Genomic DNA, 22,179 nt, shown 5'->3' with positions numbered 1-22,179 from the left:
TTGCCTCTAGGCCCCTGGGTCTGTTTTCCATTTCACCTTCCGGCCATCTGGAAGGGTGTGAGCTCCTAATATCAGAGAAGTGTTGGGTCTCCTGGGCTCCCAGGCAAGGCAGTTAGCCCAGCCTCCCTGGCAGTGCCAGGCCTTCTGAAACTGGAAATTGAACGTTTCCTCCAACCTCGTCATTGTCTGCTCCTGCGTTCCTGGTAGGATTGTGAGCAGACAATGGGGAACTGGCAGGCCTGGTAATTAGCAGTAATTGTTTATAATATCTGGGCGGCTGCCTGGTTTCCCATCCCAGGGTGCCTCACCAGCTGCCAAGGAACGAGGCTGACGCCCCAGAAACCCTGAACGAGCTAATAAGCACATGCTCCACAGGGCAGGAGGAAGGAGGAGAAAGGGCCGACCAGCCCCTGCTGGCCAGCGGTCCTATAGCTTCCACCCTGGGGTCTTCACCGGAGCAGGCAAGCAGGTAGAGCCTACAGGAGCACTGCCAGGTCTACACTGCTTGCTGTGTGACCTGTGTGACCTGGGGCCAGGAGCTCCTGGCCCTGTGCTTCCATGTTCTTATGCACACGTGACCACCTGGGGACAGCAGGCAGTCATTTAGCTGGCCAGTGCCTGCCTGTGCAGTACCAGAGGTCTCTGCTCATGGCTGCCTCAGCCAAGGAGTGTAAAAACAGCTTGCTTGGTGGCAGGTGCTCGACAGTGCCTGGGTTCAATACCCAGCTCTTGAGGTTTCTGCATCCACCTTCCTGCCCATGCAGACCCTGGGAGGCAACCATGATAAATCAAGTAACTAGGTTCCTGCCATTCAAGTGGAAGACTGGCCACAGTAGGCACTGGGGAGTGAACCAGGAGAGGGCAGTGATCTCTGCCTCTCAAAAAAAAAAGTGAAAGTGTGGGGGAGGCACTTAGTGCTGAATTAAGCGCACATGCACACTACTGCTTACACCCCTCTTTGAATACAACAGGAACTCCACAAATGTTCTCTGCCAATCCCTACAGTAAGTCTCAAACTGACAGGCAGTGGTTCAGACTGGACTTAAATGGACCCCGGATAGCTGTTCAACATTCCCCATGGCCGCTGTGGTTTCCTCTTGTAAACAATGGGAATGGCCATGATCGCCTTGTGGAACCGCTGCAGAGGAGGCCATGGGTGCCAGTGGTCAGGTGCACAAGCACACAGGCAGCAAATGGGCCTCAACACCTTCATGCAAAAACAAGAGATGCCGATTGGGGTGAGAATCTGAAATCCACACGCTCTCTGAAGAGCTCTCACATGTGCCAAAGGAGTAAGGGCTGCGATGTGCGGCGTCCCACTGAGTGCCGTGGAGGGACCCCCTCTTCTCCTTGGGCTTTTCAGGGCAGTTTTGGGTTTTGATGCCACACCAGTTAGGAAGTACAGCATCCAGGTTCCTGAGAGCAAGCCCAGGTTGCCTGAGTGTAGCAGCCAGTTCCTCCAGAGACAGGTGCCATGCAGGCAGAGGCAGAGCACTTAGGGTTACTGTGCGAGCTGGCCTTTCACCTGATGTTAGTGGTGAAATGAAATTTCCTGCAACTCGGATCCTGCTAGTTTTATTTGTGGAACTAGAACTCAGTTATTATTATTATCATTATTATTAACCTTTGCACTCGGTTGGGCCCCTGGTTTGCCAGGTTCTCGGTGATTAAAGAATTAACTGGGTTACTCAGGGGCTTGCCGCCATTCTCTTTTCCAGATGGATGGCCCATCTCGGAGGCGTTACAAATGACGAGGCTGCAGGGCCATGGGGTGGCTCCGGGTGAGCTCCTGAACACTCAGTCTGTCCACTCAGTGCCTGCCCCCACTATGTCCAGCCATCTGTCTACCTTGCCTTGCCTCTCCACTTGGTGGAGCCTACAATAGCAGCAATGCTGCTGTCAGGTTAAAAAAAAAAAAAGCCCTCTGAATTACTGTGTAGTACATAATTCTGCAAACAACACCAGAGCTGGGGCTGACAGCGTGGCATTGTGAGTTACGCTGCAGCTCACAACAAACTAGCATCCCATATATGCTCTGGTTCAAGTCCTGGCTGCTACACTTCCAATCTACCTCCCGCTAATACCCGTGGGAAAGCACTGGAAGATGGCCACTCATGTGGGAGACCCAGATGGAGTTCCCGGCTTCTGGCTTCAGCCTGGCCCTGCCTGGTCACTGTGGGCATTTGGGGAGTGAACCAGCAGGTGGACAGCCTTTCTCTCTCTTTCTCTTACTCTGCCTGTCAATTTTTTAGAATCGAGGTAAAAAGGGCCCGGCATGATGGCTTAGTGGCTGAATTATCGCCTTATAAGCGCCAGGATCCCATATGGCTGTCCACAGCTATTTCATTTCCCATTCAGCTCCCTGCTTTGTGGCCTGGGAAAGCAGTAGAAGATCATCCAAAGCCTTGGGACCCTGCACCCATGTGGAAGACCCAGAAGAAGCTCCTGGATCCTAGATTTATATTGGCTTAGCTCTGGCCATTGCGGCTACTTGGGGAGTAAACCAGCAGACGGAAGAACTTTCGGTCTCTCTTTCTCTCTGTGAAGCTGCCTTTCCGATAAAAATAAACAAGTCTAAAAAATCAAGGTAAAAAGACAGGAACATAGTATAAATGGTGGTAGTTTCATACATATTAAATTATCAGAAATGCAGAAATACTATCATATAGGACACTTGCCCTTGAAAGCAATGTGAAGTTTGGCCAGAGGGAGGCAGCAATGAGCTGCTGTCACCCGGTGGGGACAGGCGTGGCTCACACACAGAGAACTGAGGTGCCACTGTGTCTGAGACAGCAGGTATTTCTAAGCAGCATGGTTTCCTGCAGGTGCCTGGCATTTCTCGTGGATGAAACCATGCCTGACTCACGAAACGCAGACTCATGGATGTCCAAACTGTCCCCTAATGTTTCAGTCCTGCTGGAACAAACCCTCCTGTCCCAGACAAGCATCGCAACTGAGTTGACTACATGCTAGCCCACGCTGTATCACTCTACAGGGACACTGCCAACCCCAGTCCCCTTGTGTGGCTCCTGTGCAGGGCGCCCCAGGATTCACTAAGCAACCAAGCACCGAAAGGACCAAGTTACCAACGCTAACTCATCATGAATATCTGTTGTACCCATTGCTTGGAACGGGAAGCCAGGGTAGATTCTTGGATAATCAGATCAAGATCACTCTGCTTGGAAGGATCAGATCTGAAATTTGAAGCTCAGGAGTCTGGCTCCAGAGTTGAGCTCCTCAACCACTGCATCCTATTGTCTCTGTGTGGCTTGAAGCTGGGACCCAAGCCTTGCCCAGAGCCAGCACAGAGACCTGCAGAGCCAGCTCTGGAGTTGGACAGGCCTGGATTCGAATCCTGTTTCCACCACTCACTGGTTGTGGACTGAATTCCTCGGGCTTCAGTTTCCTTGTTAGCACAGCAGGGATTTGGAATAATAAGATAAGACCCAGTGCTGCTCTAAGTACTGAATGAGATGAACCCCTGGGGACACAGTCCAGCTTAGCCAAATGCTCAACAAACACAAGACAAGCCCCTTCTCCCAGGCCCTGGCCATGCTACCCATGATGACTCTGCTACATAGTGGGGGGGGGCTAATAAGAGGTTCTGACTACCCACCAACCCCTGACTCCTGGTTGCCTGGGGAAACAGCCCGGCAGCCAGGTGACCCTGACTCTGGGGTGCTCACCCACTGCTCCCACGAGCCAGGGGCACTGTGACCCAGACACCCAGGGAGCCAGATACTGATGAATCAGACAGCTCAGGACAACACAGGACAGAGAGGAGCAGAAGGGTGGCAACAGAGGATGCTGAGGCCATGGACTTGGGATGCAGAGGTCTGGCGAGGGGCAGGAAGGAGTGGAATGTGCACCTGTTTCAGCTCACCCCTGTTTAGCTGTGCAGAGGCACCTGCTGTGGACCAGCTGGGCAGGCCCTGAACTCAGTGTCCACTGGGACCAATAGGCACAAGTGGGACAATTACCAGAGAGCAGAGGGTGCCAGGGTGGGGGAGGCCCAGGGGGCTACAGAAGCCGGTGATCTGGCAGAGGTACAGCAGACTCGCACTGTTCCACTTCTCCTGCCCACGCCAGGGCAGGCATTGCTAATCAACTTCAGCACCCCTGCCAAGCCTGGACTTGGCTCCAGGATCCTTCTCCACACAACACTGTAGGGAACCACTATCAATTAGCTGGAACTGGCATATGAGCTAAAGCTTACACGCCAGTTCTTAGCGGAGATCTGGAGGAGGAGTGAGTCAGAGGGGAAGGAGGACGGAGGGCTAGAAAGGAGTGTCAGCTGTGGGGTGGCAGGGGGGAAGGGGGAAATGGGTGCAAAGACCTAGATGTGAGATGGAGTGAGATGGATCAGGGGCACCTGGCTGTGGACTGAGAGGGGACCAGTGGCCAGGAGAGGTCAGAGGAAGTGAGTGCCGGGGGACAGTCACTGGAGCTTCGGCTACAGTGGAGGCTGGCAGGGGTCTCAGCAAGGGAGATGAGTGGTACCCATTTGGAGTAAAGCTGGAGGGCAACAGTTGATTTACACAATGATTTATTTTATCTTTATTTACTTGAAAGTCATTGGGAGGCAGGCAGAAAGCTACTGGAATCAGTCTACCATCTAGTGCTTTACTGCCCTAATGCTGACAACAGTCAGGGCTGCACCAGGCCAAGGCCAGGAGCTAGGTCTCCCATGCGGGTATTCTGTAACCAGTAGGCATCCTTGCTGACACACTGTCCTAACCCCCATGCACTCTGTCTGCACCCAGGCATCTCCAGTGTCCTCTGCAGCTCTCACCACGCTGCAAGTGGTTTGGCCAAGTGCCCTGAAGTGGAAGCTCACAAAGGGCAGGGCCTCCAGGGTGCCCCATCCACTGTGAGTGCTTATTCACACTTCCTGAAGTGAACACTCATGGGGTGCACCCCTGGGAACACGTGCAGGAGAGGGCACGTGCCCCGTGAGCCAGTTAGTGGTCAGACAGACCCAGCAGTACCAAGTGCTGCAGCCTTGCCAGAGCTGTTCAGACTACATTGGCTCCCAGTAAGCCTGGAGTTGGAGACAGGAAGACAACCATACCCTTTCCCATTTTCAATGTAACATCTGGGTGCATTGAGTACCCAAAATACCTGCAGAGCCAGGAGGAGGCTGACCACAGCTCAATGTCCCTATAACTTGTGCCTTCCGGTCTGCTCCCTATGCAGGTGCTGGACTAGTGGCTGTGCTTGGCTGGTTCCACCAACTCGGCCCTGCCCAGCAGAGAAGCTTCCTCTGCTCCCCCTGCAACGCCACGAGCCAAGGCATCCTCCAAGCCCCATGATCCTTCTTCAGTCTGGTTTGAAACACTCGCCCCAAGACATCCATAATCACAATCATCACAGCCAGTGTATCTTCCTTGCTAAGCACTTTCTAGATACGGGATAGGCACTGTCAACTGGCAGTGATTACAAGAAACAAATTACTTGACCAACAGTGGCTTAAGTCACAACAGATAAGATAATGACGGTAAATGACACAGTTTTAACAACCCTTCCATCTACAGAATGGATGTCTCTCATCTGAAAGACCTGGGAGTGGAAATGTTTCTGATCTTGAAGAGCTCCGGATTATGAAATTTATACCCATCCACAAAGATGCATCCTGGGGGCTGGTGAGTTAGCTCAACTGGCTAATCCTCCACTTCCAAGTGCCACATTCCATATGGGCACCAGTTCATGTCCCACTTGCTCCACTTCCCTTCCAGCTCCCTGGGAAAGCAGTGGAAGATGGCCCAAGTCTTTGGGACTCTGCACCCATGTGGGAGAGCTGGAAGAAGCTCCTGGCTTCTGGCTTCAGACTGTCTCAGCTTCAACCTTGCAGCCACTTGGGGAGTAAAGCAGTGGATGGAAGATCTTTCCCTCTCCGCAAATCTACCTTTCCAATAAAAAGTAAATAAACCTTAAAACACACACAACAAAAATGCATCCTGGGGATGGGACCCAAGACAAGACATGAACTTCAATTATGTTTCAAAGACACCACATATGCATAGCCTGAGGATAGCACGTTTTAAATATTTGTTTGAAACGCAGAGTGAGTAGCACCATCCATGTCTCCCCTGTGGGTAGCTGCGGACCAAGTACTCAGGCTGTGTCCTGCTGCCTTCTCAGGCATGTTAGCAGGGAGCTGGATCTCAAGTGCACAAGCCGGGACTTGAGCCAGCGCTCCTGTGAGAACCCAGTGTCACAGGTAACAATGGAGAGACATAGAGAAACAGAGGGATCTTCCATCCACTGGTTTGCTTCTTCAGACAGCCACAATGTACAGAGCTGGGCTGGTCTGAAGTTAGGAGCCAGGAGCTTCTTCTAGGTCTCCTATATGGGTGTAGCGGGCCAAACACTTAGGTCACCTTCTGCTGTTTCCCAGGCCATTAATAGGGAACTGGATTGGAAGTGGGGTAACTGGGATTTAAATTGTTGCCATATGGGACACCAGGGCGTGGTTTTACCTGTTACGCCACAATGCCTGCCCCCTGGGGATAGATTTACACAGTATTTTCTGTTGTGCTTGCATTTTGCCTGCAACCTGTCACATGAGGTCAGGTGTGAGATTTTCCGCTAGCTGACCCTCAAAACATGTCAGATTCTGGAGCATTTCAGATTTTGTGGGTTAGGTCTGCTCATCCATTCAACATCATCAACAGCATTATAAGTGATTACCATTCCTTTCTGCAGATGGAAACACTGGGCTCAGAGTGTTAGTGAACTTCCCCAAAGCCACACTAGAAACACCGCTGTGAAGTAGCAGGCAAGCCGTTGCCTGTGACACTGGGTCCTCACATGAGCACTGGCTCAAGTCCCGGCTCTTCTGCTTGAGATCCAGCTCCCTACTAATATGCCTGAGAAGGCAGCAGAACACGGCCTGAGTACTTGGTCTCCAGATACCCACAGGGAAGACACGGATGGCACTGCTGGCTCCTGGATTTGGCTTGACCTAGCCCTGTTTTGGACATCTGAGAGCAAATCAGTGCAAAGAATCCCCTTCACTGTCATTCTGCCTTTCAAATAAGTAAACAACTTTCAAGAAAAGAAAGAGAAAGAAAGAAAACACTGGCTTCCTTCCACGTCTTCCTCATCCTCCTGCTCCTCCTCCTCCTCTCCCTTCCGCCTGTCCTCTTCTCACCCACCGGAGAGCCTCAGTAGGAGTTGGGCGGAACCACAGCATCTGCCAAGCCAGGCCATTCAGGAGCCCAGAGATGCTCAGTTTAGGAGGGGCTGGGGGTGGACAAGCTTGCAGCCAGCAGGAGCGCCCAGCTGAGGGGCAAGGCCAGAAGTGAGGAGAGCAAAGGGAGGAAGTGGAGCCCCAGACCCAGCATGCACGGGCTGGGCAGCTGTTCCTGGACAACCCTCTTAGCCAGTGCTGGCCAAGAAATCTTCTGCAAAGATAGAAGGGTTCTATTTTCTGTGCTATCCAGTGTGGCTGCCACGAGCCCCATTTCACCGAGTACCTGAAATGTAGCTAGTGCATGGAGTATGTCAATTTAGTCCATTTCAATAGCCACATGTGTTCTAGAGGTTACTGTACTGGGCAGTGTGGTACTTAACTTTCCAAGGCTTGGCCTCCTTGTGTGCACAACAAGAGTTGTGACCTCCTACCCTTGAGGATTTCTGGGACCACGAAGTAACGTGCGGTTGTGGACCAAACCTTGGCTGGCAGTCAGGACTCCTGGACCTCACCCCAGGCTATTCTGTGTGACTCAGGGGCCGTTCTTTAACTTCTCTGGACCACAAGGAAGTTGCTTTAGATCTAAGTTTTGTTGCAAGGGACCTCTAGGTGAATTTTAGGTGGATCTGAGCACTGCTGATGGTAGGAGAGGAGCATTTGTGCAGTTGTGCGCATGAAGATGTATGAGTGTGCCAGCTTAGCTGTGGGGCCCAGGAATGTGCATTTTGTACCAGGCCGCCCTGTGATGCGGCTGTGCGACCAGGGAGATGCTGGGAAGGTGGGGGTGAGTCGGGCAGCACTTGGGCTGTAGGGTTGGCTGACCACACGATGCCTCAGTCAAGCTGTGTGTGTCTGTGTACCTGAAAACCAGCTGGCAGGACGAATTGAAGCAGAGAAAGACACAATAGTGACTGTGCCCAGACAGCCTGGGCACTTCCTTTGTGTAGTCATCGACACTGGTTCACAACCCTTGAGCCCACACTCTGTCCTGTGGCCTTTGTAAGCATTAACCCAGAATGATCTGGACTATTTGGAGTTAATCCTCCCGGAGATTCCAGTCCAGGTCCTCCAACATCAGGGCCTGTGTTCCAATTGGAGTTTTGTTCCCAGGGAGTGGAGGGTTACGGGGGCGGCCTGAGCCAATGCCCCCACTGGCCTGAGCTGACCCAGGAGGCAGGGTGGTGGCTTGGCTCCTCCATCCCTCCACCGAGAACAAGGAGGCTGATGGGCAGATGCGGACTCCGTACTTACTTGCCCTCCGAGCCGTAGCTGTTCATGCTGTCCTCGATGGACTCGTGGCTGGCCTGGCGCAGTGTCCGGCTGGGCATCTCCACAGCCAGGCCTGTCTCTGTGCTCCTCTGGATGGCTCCCTTCAGCCTCCGGCTGTCCCCTTCAGGGTTGGGCGAGCAGGGGAGATGTGGAGGTGGAGAGGAGGGGAAGAAGAGGGGCAGAGACAATAGACAAGTCACCTGATTAGCATAGCAAAGGCAGATGGTGGTTCAGGCCCGGTTCCCTGCCCAGCTCACCCAGCTTCCCATAGCAAACTGCTGGGTACCTGAGCGCCCCTCAGGGCAGGCCTACCAGCCTCACCCAGCAGACAAACCACACTGCCCAAGTTTTGCTAACTGCTTGATTCATACACAAGTGTGCCCCACCTCCCTCTTCTGGAATTCATTGATCCCCCACACTCTCCTCCGAATCTTCCTCCTGTTTTTCCATCACTACTCATCAAGCACCTACTACGCTACCCAGCAGACTCTCCATCAAGGGCTTTGCCTCGGTTTAGGTCAGAGCCGCTCAGCTTCAGCATGGTGGGCATGCTGGCTGGTCCACTCGCCTCCTGGGGACTGGCCTGGGCAGCGCACACTGTCTCACCATGCCCCTGACTTTCAGCCACTGGACACTGGTCCCATCTCTCAGGGCAGTTGTGGCAGCCCAAAAACATCTTAACACACCACCAAATGTCCGCTGTGGGGCTTCCATACTGCAACTGGACGTCATCATATCCAGGACAGTTCCTGACCACCCCTGGGTCCCCGAATGAAGTAGCATCATCCCCCAGTCTTGGTCACTCCATCCTACCCAAGGCCTTCCTGTCCACTCGTGGCCTTGCTCCCTTCCTGCTCCTCCACCCTGCCACCCTGCTCCTGTTTTCTTCCTAGCATTGACCACCTGAAGGAATGCACCATTGGCCTGTGGGCCGGCTCACTCTGTGCAGAAGGTATGACAACTCTACGAGGACACAGGACTTGGCTCATTGCTGAAGCATCAGCGCCAGCACAGGGAGAGGCCCCTCATATGTGCAATGGACCAACATCTGCTCCAAAACAGTCTCACCCAGGAAGGGGTGCCATGGTCCTTCCCACTCAGTGCCAATAAGAGGTACAGAGAACTCAAGGGACTTACCAGCTTGGGGCTCCATGACATGGTAAGTCAAGCCTTACACATCCTACCCCATGGAATCATGGGCTCATGTCAGGATGGAATCTTGCCCTTGACCCCCTCAAAATATAGGATGGCCCAGTGTATCTCAGGGGCTGCCTCAGTGTCATCAGATGACCCACTTAGGTGATCATCCTTGTTCAAGCCCACCCCCTCGCCCCAACCCACTTCTACCAGGTGCACTCCAGCAAGTAGCTGGGAGCTGGGACTATGTGCATGAGCCCAAGAAAGGTTATGACATCTCCTTCCCCTCTCTCCACAGGGGGCAATGCCATGGTGCTCCCTGAATCAAGGGTCAGGTGCACACACATGTGAGACTGTACTCTATGCTTCTCTGTGTGGATGTCCACCTGCCTCTGTGGACCCCCTGTGCTGGTATAATACAGGCATGTAGTTGCCCACACATTTAGAAATATACACATACACTGACAGAGAAGCATGTGCAAAGATACAGTGTGGTAACATGTATCACACCTGGGTGTCCACATGCGTGCATCTCAGGGGTCTCTCACACCTGTCACTCTGTTTCTCAAGCTAATGAGGTGCACATATCTGTGTGCATGCAAGAACCAAATGCCCCTTACTCAAGGATTGCCACTCTGCATGTGCATGTGTGTCCTGTCTGCCTCCACTCCATTCTGCATGTGTTCCTTCCCTATTTTGTGTCTGCAGCTGCACCCCGTCTTGCTACGGCTTCTATGATCTCTGTGCATAGCAGGGAAAGAAGCAGAATAAGACCTGGAAAACACATACCTGTTCACAAACACAGCTTCTCTGGCTCAGAAAGCTGGCCTTCCACACACTCATGTGCGCACACAGGTGCAATTCCACACACAGGGACAAATGCCCCTCCCTCCCCACATATACATGGGATACAGATCCCCATCCTATCAGGGAGCAGGCTGCAGGCACATGACCTCCTGCACAGCCCCATGCTGGAGCCCCACACTGGCATCTCCACCCACAGGGCTGACACATATTTCCTGGAAGAGTGAGGAGCAAAGCCTGACAAACAACTCGGTCCCCAGGGCCTGCGGAGGAAGCTGGAAGGACTTCACACCTGCGTGGCATCCTGCACCTCCAGCCGCGCCCAGCAGCCCCAATCCCACACGCAGGGTGAGCCTAGCTGTACAACTGGATTGCCCAGGTACAGTCCCTTCTGACTGTGACCACTAACTGCTAGACTTTTGGCAAGATAACTGCTAGACCTTTGGCAAGACAGACGGCATCTTCCCATGCAGCTCCTGAGAGCATGCTGAACACAGTACCTGGCCCACAGTGACAACCACTGCAAAGAAAGACCTTCCAATGTGCTCTAAATCTGCCCTCCCTAAATGCCTTGCTGATACCCTTATGCATGATGCTCCTCCTAACACACCACCTTCCCAGGTATCCTTGCTTTCTTCTTTTCCTTTCTCGCCCCCATCCCAGGGTCTGCTTTGGGAAAATCTGACCAAGATTGGCACCCCAAGAAATCCAAAGTCAAGAGTCCTTGCACAGGTGGGGTTCCAGCATCTCCTAGGAAGCACCATTCCCACCGTGTCAGGGGTGCCAGAGCTGTGCTGTGAAGGACACAGGTGGGGCATTGTCCTTTCTAAGCATGGGGCTGGGTCAGGTGAGAGGCCCCTCCTACAGCGTTCTTGGGGACTGTACCCAAGAGTGGCCATTCTAATTACAACCAATCAAGTTGGGACAATCTTTTTTTTTTTTTTTTTTGGCCGGGGGATGACCTACTCATATTTGCTGCACCCCAAAATTCAAACTGTGCCACTTCTAGTTGCTCCTGTAGAGCCCTAAGTCCCTTCTTTTTCCCCGTAGTGTCGGGGCAGGGATGGGGAAGAGGAGCAGAGGAAGAATGTGGACAGCAGAAGCCTTGCCCGGAAGCAGCCATGACCTGAGGGTACCAAGGCCATCGCGTGAGGGAAGATGGGGAGTGGGAGTGGCATGGTCCTGCCTCTGTGTGCTCATGGTTCAGAGGGGTAGGCCGACACTACACAGATGATCAGAGCGATTAGTCACAACAGTGTTAAGTGCTTGGAAAAGCAAGTGCAAGATGGAATGACAAAACTCATTTGGGGGCCAACAGGGAGGGAGACTTACTTGGGCTACTGATGAATTCACTCTTTGAGCTGGAGTTACTTCAAATCCCTCCTACTTGGAGGTCTGTGATAGCAAATCCTCTTGGGTCTACTGTCTCTCTGAACACTGCCTTGGTGGTCCCTGGGCTCACCTGCAATCTCTCTCTCTCTCTCTCTCTCTCTCTCTCTCTCTCTCTCTCTCTCTCTCTCTCATACTCTTAACTTTCTCTTCTTGCTCTCCATTCTCCTTGGTGATTCCTTCCCTCACATAACCTCAGGCCCAATCCTACAAATTAATCCTACACCTGGGTCTACAGACCTTAACTCTGACCACAGCAAGACTGGCACCTGCACTCTGGATGTTGCCACTCACATAAGAAGCAGACTTCTTGAATTCTACATGGTCCCAGACAAAATCCATCATCAGCTCGACAGCTGCTTCTGATTCTCATCACAAACTTCCCAGCCATATTTTCAAAGATCTTACCTACATTTTCCTCTCTCTTATTAGATGGCAGGTCTTAGAAACACTTAATGTTGCTTATCTCATATCCTCTCATCCATGGTCACAGCCAACCGCAAGAACTACTTTGGGCTTCAGCTCTCTTAACAGCCGTGTAACTGGTCTCACCTCTTCCAACTTACCACACAAGCCATTAACCGATTAAATTACCACAGCAGGCCAATATATTCCGCTTTTACTAACTCATTCTACACAAATGGTCACAAAAGTACACAATGATATGCAAGAAGGGGTTCTCTACAGTCCTGTTCATAGCACTAACAGGGGACCACTTAACTAAATAACACATTCCCCACAATAGAACACAGTGCAGCTGTGGAGAACGCACCTTCGCCTCCTCCTGCAGTGGCATGGAAAGATTCCCTCGGCTCACTGCTAAGTTAGAAGAGCATGTTGCAAGGCAGTATGTAAAATGTGATGCCATTTCTGTAAAGCTATACATAGCATTCACATAAATATAGCTTTATCTTTTATATTTATGCATGTGCACAGAAAAATCTGGAAGGATATGAACCAAACTGCTAATGATGAACAACCGTAGGGAGAAAGATGGCTAGAGGAGGTGTGGGGGACAGGGTTTTTTTTGTCACTTTAAATCTGATTAGAAGATACACATGGAAGAAGGCACAAAGCTTAAGGGTACAGTTTGATGGATTATTTCACTAAGCACAGCCATGCTTCTAGTACCTGGGTAAAGAAACAGGACAGTGCAAGAAGCCACAGCGATCCCCGGAACCTGTCTTCCCGTCACTGGGTTGCTCACAAGGATAGCCCTGTGCTACCTCTAACACCAGCTATCTCTTTCACCAGCTTCATGTCAAGAGCCTGTCTTTCTTTTTTCAGCCTTGCTTTTTTTTTTTACTTAATACTATGTGAATGACTTGAGATTCTCCCCTCTCCCACCCTCGTATTGGGAATAGCTGTGAGTTGTTTACTAACACTGCTACATGGCATTCGACTGTATGAACATACCGTAATCTAGCTGTCAACTGCACTGGTGATGAGTTTTTGAAGTCTCTTTCCTCCAGCTGAAGGCGATCAGGCTTTAGGCTGCTGCAATGACTAGGTGTATACACCTAGAGTGGAACTGCCGGCTCACGGGATCAGCAGTGTCCAGCCTCGGCAGAGGCTCCCAAACGCATCTCTGAGGTAGCTGTACCAATTTACATTTCAACCAGCACATTAGGGAGATTTTATTTCCCTTTTGTGTCCTCCTATGTCATCTGAATTTTTTTGTAGTTAAATACATTAATTCTACAATGTGAATGAAAGTGAAGTACAAATTCATAAATAAGTCACAGCTTCAATCACGCCTTGATCTTACTTAATTTCACAGAATTGCTCCCCACTGCCTGCCAAATGAAGTCCAATCTCTACACTCAGGCATCCAAGACTCACCTCTGTCTCAGCCCCCACTCCACCCCAGCCTGGCACAGCCTCAGCCTGGCACAGCCTCAGCCTGGTTTCCTTTCTTTCACCTTCCTACTTTCCTCCTCTCTGCTAATGAAATTCCAACTTCCCCTCACAGACTTCAGCTCTAATATGCTGCAGAGTTTATCAGGCACACTCTGCCTCAATTTCTCCATCCATGTGGATATAGCACCCATCTGTTAAGGCTCTTCTGAGTATTAAATATACCCATGAGGTAACACGGTAATATCCTTGCAATGAAAACTCAGGACATCCTAGGTGGATTGGGGATCACAGAACTCAATGAATTAAGTGGCTTTTATTAATGTGAATAATGCCAGGTGCTGTGCCGAGCATTTTACATAGGCTTCATCTCACTTAACTGCCACAGTGAACCGTGAGATGGCAGTGCCATGGTACAGCCAGTTAAGCTGCTGCTTGCAATGCCAACATCCCATCTCATATGTGACGCAGCTTCCTGCTAAAACACCTTGGAAAGCAGCAGGTGATGGACCAAGTGCTTAGGCCCCTGCTACCCATGAGGGAGAATGGAGTTCCCAGCTCCTGGTTTTAGCAAGCCCAGTTCCGGTTGTTACAGGCATTTGAGGAATGAATCGGTGGATGGAAGATCTTTTTCTATCTTTCCCTCCATTTCAAGATCTTTCAAATAATTAAACAAACTTTAAAAAGAAAAAAAATAAGGTCCAGTAACTTTCCCAAGAGCACACATAGCTACTAATGGCAGAAGTAAAAGTCAAACCCTGAGCCTTCTGCCTCCAAATCCACTGGATTAAATCTACTAAGCTCTACTGCAGACAAGCTGCCACCTCTCATCAAGAATTCCTCAATGTACCACCTTAAGCCCCATGGGCCCTTCACCTTCATTCCATTAGGGACGCCCTCCCACTGCACCTTGCAACAGTTATCAACTTCTAACCACGGTGTAGCTCACTCCTCATTTACTTTCTTTCAGCACCCCGGACAGCACCCACACTGCTTTTCCCCAACAAAAGTGTGTGATTGAACTGATTTAAAGATATGTCCTCTCGAAAAAAAACACAATTCTTCCTGCCAAGGCAACATGTAAATCTCCCTTGTACATTTACACCTGAACATGAATGTGCTTAATGTACCTTCTCCCAAAAGCCAGTGTTCACAAGGAATCAGATAGTAAGATGAAGCTGTCGACAAAGTATAACAGGTGACACAAGTAACACTTATCCTGTCCCACGCAATATTACACACATAACTGATACCCACCACAGCTCTGAGATGCAACTATTATTGCTCCAACCTGTTATAACAAGAAAAAAAGCTCGGTGATAAACATCCAAGGTAACACCTGGCAAGGTGTTACACAGAGCTGGCTGTGCAGAAACACACCCTAGGGTCCCAGGAACATGGCTTTGGGTGCTGATGTTACTCTAAGGACAGACAGCACAAGCACAAACCCTGATGACTTCGGCAAAGGCATCCAATGTCCCCATTCTTCCCCTCCAGTCCAGCAAACCTGCCTTCCCTTACAATAAAAGAGATGTGGGCATTTGGTTCAGTGGTTAAGAAGCCACTTGGAATGCCAACATCCCACAGCAAAGTGCTTGGGTTTAGTCCTAGCTTCACTTCCTGCTAGCATCTTGGGAAGCAGTGGGCCATGGTTTGAATACTTTGGTCCTTGCATTTACAGAGGAGACCTGGATTAAGTTCCCAGATCCTGGCTTCAGTGTGGCCCAGCCCTAGCATTTGGGGGAATGAACTAGTGAATGGAAGATCTCCCTTTCTGTCTGTGTCTCTGCCTTTCTAATAAATTGAAAACAAAAACATAACTTCAATTTAAAAAGAATAGGTCTCCTGGTAATCATTTCTCTGTTCCTTCTCACAGTTGACAGTCAGGCACCTGTCAATATTTCCAAAGCATCTTCCAGAGGCACCCACTGCCTAGGATGTGAACCCCACCCTTGTCCTGCTACATAGCTGCCCTGTGCCTTAGTTTCCCTCTCTATGCTCCCCCACCACAGCATTCTCTTTTGCCAGTTCTCCATGCTCTGCCTGTACAGCTTTCTTGACCTAAACTCAGAGCACATCGTCTCTCTAATTGATTAAGCACCTGCTGGGCACCCAATGCTTACAGAACAAATTCTGAAGGTCTTGACACCAGCTGCCTCCCTCACCCGGTCCCAACTTAGATTTTCAGTCTTGCCTGTCTCCCCCCTAGTGTGTTCTACATTCTGCTTATACAAAATAATCCCAAATGTTACACATGGCTAACCAGTCCTCAAATTTCTTAGCCATCATTCTGCATAAGAAAGTCTCAGCGTCCTCTCCCATTCTGGATAAGGGGATTTTTAAAGCAATGACTTGTTGGTTCATTCACACAGCAAGTGCACAGCTGCACCTGTACAGCTTGATGGCCAGAGGGCACTCATCTGTAGATCCAGCACGCAGATCATAAAACAGAACATTGCCAACACCCACAGCCCCTTATGCCCATCCCAACTCACTTCCCCAGCAACAATAGTATTATCCTGGCTTCTAATAGCATGGGCTAGTTTGGTCTATTTCATACATTATAAAAATTATTTTTAAAATTTTTGTTTATTTGACAAGTAGAGAGACAGAGCTCGCACCCACAGTCACTGAATGCCTGCAGTGCGTCAGGGCTGGGCCAAGGTTGAAGCCAGGAGCTGGAATTGTAATTCAGGTGTTACTAGGTGGCAGGAACCCAGTCAATGGAGCCATCAGCACTGTTGCCCAGGGCCAGTGCTGGCAGAAGACTGGAATCAACAGCCAGAGCTGGGAATGAACACAGGTACTCCAGTATGGAATATGTACATCTTAAATCCCAGACACCTACCTCATTCCTTAGGACACTGCCTTCTGCTAACGGATGATCTAATGTGCTAACCTGCGAAGTCCACACTATGTTTCAGCCCATGTAAAAAGCATTTCAAATGTGTATCTTATGACCCAGCAATTTCACTCCTAGGGATGGGCTCAGGAGAACAGTGTGCAAATCATCACCAAAAGACACAGAGAAGAACAGGTCTGACAATATTCCCGCACTGAAGACTACTGAAGACTACCCACATGCTCGGAACAACAGAATGGATGCAAACTGCTTCGACAGAGTCACACAATGTACTAATATAAAGCCATGAGAATGAATGAGCCACAGTGAAAAAAAATCAAGGTAGGTGAACCTCACAAAGATAATGCTGAGTGAAAGAAGCCAGACACTAAAGAATGCTTATAGTAGGTGGTTCTATAAAAGTCAGGAGGGAGCAGATGTGGAAAATTTGGGAAAGGAAGATGGGGAAAACACTTGCTTTTTACTGTCTATCTGGCTCACATTTCTATTCCCCAAATGTAGTATTTGCTAAGTGAGTATACAGAGAGCAGAGAGCCGCCAGGACAGGAGAGGAAGGAGCGTAGAAGGCCTGGAGCATGGCTGGCATTCTCTAATGCTAGCTATTACTGTTAATCTCTGTAAGGGCCAACAGTCAAACATTCATCAGCATCGCCTGGATAAACTGTCATCATTTCATCGATTCTCTAAAGAGCGCTTACCAACACTGCTGGTATGAAGACACAAATGACAACTCGTTTCACGTCAGAGTTAAATTCTGACAAGTTTTAGCTGTCTTAATGGGACATAAAATAAATTTATGACTCGCAACTGAAGGCCTTTTAAATACCAGTAAGGGCAGAAGCCACAACTGGTGGCTGCAGTAACTGTGTGTGGTGCTGATCAGGTTCAGAGGCCCGGCCTGCCTAGAGCAGGGTTGGAGCTCATAAGGAGGGGAGAAGTGTGAGGCACCCACCTCCAGAGTTGGTTTTTAAGCCACATTTCCATCCTAGGGGCTTGCCGCCCTCGAAGAATCACCATCTCCCACCAAGACTGTACTCCCACTGAGTCCAACCACAGCCTAGGAGAAATGGTTCCCATCCATCACTTCATTTAATCCTCACACCTTCAGTGAAGATAAGCATCATCTACACTTACAAAAAAGAAAGCCGAAGCTTGAAGGTTAATTAACCTATCCATGGTGGCAAAGCTGTTATCCAAAGTGCTATTTTTGTAGAATGATCGATGCTGGGAGGGAGACACAAAGGCCTCAGACACACTTTCCAGGAGGATTTGAGAGGACAAGAAGGGGAGACAGGAAGACCAGAGATGAAATGGTGGAAAGCAAGGGAGATGAAAGGCACATGGTAAGGATTTGGGAAGTGCAGCGGGAAGATTATGAAGGGCCACCTGAATAAGCAATGGGAAAATGCTTTGTCACTCTAAAGAGTTCTGTGTTATTCTCATCCAGTCAACTATATACTTGGTTTCATTTCCAATGTCACCCTTTCCTTGAATTTGAATAAGACACAGTCGTTGTCCTCAAGGAGCTACCTTAAGATAACAGAGAGAAGACGAGACAAGTGAGTAATTATCATTCATTCAACAGGCTCTCTACTAATGATCTATTCCCTGGCACAGTCTGGGCTGGAGAACTCTGAACACAGATGAACTGAACCAGACCTTGTAGAAAGAGGTTTTCAGTCTTCCAGAAGAAACAGACAAGTAAAGGGGCAATTATAACACAAGATGTCATAATTACAGCATAGTAAGGGCAGAGAGATGCACAGAATATCAGGAGATCTGAGGACAGGGGTAATGAAGGCAGCACTGGAGACAGAAGTAGGATCTGTTGGTAAGGAGGATTGCTTCAGTGTTGAATTATCCTTGACTGCAAATAAATGAAAAATATTCCACTGCACATGCAAGTTCTGGAACAACTGAACACTCTGTTAACAAATGGAAGACATGTAGAAAGATGAAACTTTAAAGCCAAAATGCAAACTGAGGGTGCCAAGTTCTGGGTGCAGAGTAAATGCATTTGGGGCAGGGGTAGTGGAAGGGTCATTTGCTCTGCTCCAGTTAATGGGGTTGGGAGTAGAAGAGGCTTCCTAGAGAAAGCACTTCAGTAGCCACTGGAAGGAGGACACGGACAGTCCTCAGGCTTTTCCCCTGGAAGCCACTTCCAACCAGCATTTGGAACAAACTGAGTGAGTGCTAGAAGAAGCTGAATGGAGATCTCCACCTGGCACTTGGAAGCTTCAGTACCTGCACAGAATTCAACACTTCCAGGATTTACCCCAAACCTATGCTACCAGTGTGATGTCACATACACACAAGTAGTTCTATCTACACTGGGTTACACTGGCCCATGTACTTCTGTCTTCTCAAGAGCACACACTCTAGTGGGCAGGCAGAGCATGCTAGTCCTCCACCTGCTAGGGCCAGCATCTCATACGGGTGCTGATTTCATGTCCCAGCTGCTCCACTTCCTATTCAGCTCTCTCCATATGGCCTGAGAAAGCAACAGAGGATGGGCCAAGTCCTTGGGCCCCTGGCCCCATGTGGGAGATAGGGAAGAACCTCCTGACTCCCAGCTTCAGATCTGTTCAGCTCTGGCAGTTGCAGTCATTTGGAACCAGGCCTCTCCTCCTCTCTCTGCAAAATATGCCTTTCAAATAAAAATAAATATTTTGTTAAAACACACACACACACACACACACACACACACACACACACACACACACACACACACAGAGGTTCTAGAACTAGAATAGTGGGTTTGGACTCAAAGCATCCCTGTATTGAGCAAACTAAGCAAAGTTAGTGAACCTATCTGGACTTTCCTTATGAGCTAGATGTAGTAGCAGAACCCACCTTGCAAACTGTGGAAGAATTAGATGCAATAGGCAATCCTCCTTAGGTTGTGCCATGATAATAAACGGCCCTCAAGTCTCCATGGCTTTCAGAACAAAGGCTTATTTCTTGCTTCCATTAAACATCCTTCATGAGTTAGCTGTCTCTTATCCCATGAGTTCTGCTGGGACTCAGGAGACAGCAGTAAGCCCTGCCTAGGACATGCTGTTCTTCCAGTGGAGGGAAACGGGAATGATGGTGCCACCAAAGAGCTTCTCCACCTGCTGCACCTTGCTTTATTTCAGCTTCTAAAAATCTACCAAAGAGCAGAAAGAGAACCCCTCATAACAAAACTGGCCAAAACTGATAAGGAATGTTTGCCCAAAGTCCCCCAGCAAGTAAGTGGTGGAGGGACAGGATGCAAACAGAGCCGGACACAAATGCTCACAACAGTATTAATCACAGTGGTCGAAGGGGGAAAACAACCCGAATGGCCACTTGCAGAGGGATGGATAAACAAACTGTGGCACATGAATGCAGTGTGATACTATTCTATTACCAAAAGGAGTGACATGCTGACCCATGATACAACATATACAAACCTTGACATCATGCGAAGCTAAAGAAGCTAGTCATATAGAACCGCATATTCCATACATCCAAAGCAGACAAATCCACAGACAGAAAGTGGATGAGTGATTGTCAGGGACCAGAGTGAGAGGGAATGAGAAGTGATGACTAATGGGTACAGGGTTTTTGTTTGTTTGTTTGTTTGTTTGTTTGTTTTTGAGGGTAACAAAAATTGTTCAGTGACTGTGCAGATGATCACATTACTCTGTGAACTGCACAGTTTGCACAGAATATCTACATCGTTATCCATCTATCCATACTTCCACTGCTGTCTGTCCATCCATCCATTTGTCCTTCTATCTATCCATCCACATTTCCATTGCCCACTACTGTCACCACCTGGGCCTGGATCTTTCCTCTACTCTATAAGGACTCTGGGAGTGGAATGTGAGGAGGGACAGTTCCCACCAGGGGCAGCAGAGGGCTCCAGCTGAGTAAGAGGCCACCACATGAGGCATGTTGCCAAGGCTGGACCGGCTGTGCAGTCTGGACCCTGGACACATCATCTTCAGAACACACTCAGGCACTGCCATCCACTGAGGCCCCCAAATGAAAACAACCAGTGGGCAAACGGGCAGTGAGGATGCGGATCACAGGAGGAGACCGGGGGCAATGAAACACCTTCCTCCCAGCCCCACCAGGGTCAGCCTTTCTCTGCCTCAGGCTCCTTCACTGACATATGTCAAGCTTCCTCCAGAGCCTGCCAGACCAGCTGGATCCAGCTGGTCCCAGCTCTCATCAAAGCAAGCTCACCTTGGCTGAGATGTTCGAACCCCCCAGGCAGCTGCAAGCAGCATGGTCCCTGTAGCTCAGCTCAGCTCAGCTCCTCCATGGCTTCTTAAATCCAGCCCCTCTCTACATCACTCTGCAGGAAGGCGGCCACCCCATGCCCAGCAAGTCTTCCCAGCAAGAGTCTCCCACACACCTGCTGAAGGCAGGCAGCCTCTGCCACATCCTGCAGAGCAAGCCTCCCTTTATCTTCTGTTGCCACACATACCTTCCTGGGCTGGCCTGAGCAAACTTGCAGGGCAGCTGGGCCCTACCTCAGCCCTGGTTTCTTTGCACTTTCCCAAGGGGTGTGCAGGTGGGGGAGAGGGACATGGACCCCTTCTCTGTAGCAGACTCGTGAAGTGGCCTGGCACTCAGCAAGGGGGCTCCACACAGAAACCGCAGGCCTAGTCACTCCAGCCAGTACTTTGGAAACAAACTTGCAAGCAGGTTCCACTTCTTTGGGTCCCAGGAAGTGGGGGGGGGGGGACCTGAGACACTGCCTGCTGCTGCTGCTGCTGGAGTGCGCCACACACTTGAGGGGCAAGCCCTCAGCCTGGTCCTCCCCCTCTCTTGTCAGATTTCTTTGTCTTCCTTTGCGGTCCTGCAGGCAGTGTCTTGAGACTTGATGAAAGCTGCTTTCTTTCTGTAGAGGGCCTACTTGCACACATAACCAGTATATGTTGCTGAAAATATCTGTGCCTGCAGTCTAGGGGTTAAAATCCATCCTTGTGACACACACAAAAAGCTTAGTTCTGGTGGCAAAGAGAAGGCCGTGAGAGGGGCCAGAGCAGGGGGTAGAGGAGTTGGGGCTCCTGGCTCTACACCCAGCTCCATTATCAATTTTCTGTGTGACACCACCCCAGTTTCCGCCCCTCTCTGAGCTTCAGTTTTCCCACCATGAAGGACTGGACAGATTGGGGATGATAAATAGGTTTTCTCTTTTTTGCCAACTCTGGTAGCTGTTGCCCGAAATATTCTGTGTTGAGAATTCTTAGACTGTGTCTGTGCTTGGCAGAAAAGGGTGTCATGATTGATTGGTGATGCCTGCCATGGTCCCAGGCACGGAGTGGGGGGCAGGGGGGAAAGGGGCTTGATTGACTGATGTCTGCCAAGGTCCCAGGCCTGGGGAGAGGGGGAGGATCACAGGCATTCTGCCAGACATCAGTCGATTCCAGAGAGACCTTCCAGTTGTGACATTCTATGGCTCACTTACAGTCCTGCCAGGTCGGGGAAAGAGAAGTCAGTGCTTGTCCTTAAGGGCACGGGAAGGGGGAATTCTAGCTGCTGCCCAGCAGCCCCCATGGACAGGAGGGAGCAGAACCCCCTGCTCGGTGGCAGAGGAGGACAGCATGTCCTTGCACTCCCATCCTTGGCTATTTTTAACTCCAAGGACAGAGGCTTGGGCGGAAGCTGAAATGTAGAAGGGCCACCC

General features: G+C 50.1%; 1 protein-coding gene across 1 annotated transcript in view; it reads right to left on the bottom strand.

Moving 5' to 3' along the window:
• Positions 1-22,179, bottom strand: part of RIMS4 (regulating synaptic membrane exocytosis 4) — a 50,393-nt gene that overhangs the window by 5,370 nt on the left and 22,844 nt on the right. Inside the window, exon 2 of the mRNA XM_058679539.1 lies at positions 8,447-8,585. Coding sequence (XP_058535522.1) covers positions 8,447-8,585 — 139 coding nt within the window. The remainder of the gene's footprint in view (positions 1-8,446; positions 8,586-22,179) is intronic.

The sequence above is a fragment of the Ochotona princeps genome, chromosome 22 (genome assembly GCF_030435755.1).
Source record: "Ochotona princeps isolate mOchPri1 chromosome 22, mOchPri1.hap1, whole genome shotgun sequence".
In the NCBI taxonomy this organism is placed as follows: Eukaryota; Metazoa; Chordata; class Mammalia; order Lagomorpha; family Ochotonidae; genus Ochotona; species Ochotona princeps.
Note: the sequence above shows the minus strand (reverse complement) of the source record. Positions and strands in the feature narration are given on the sequence as shown.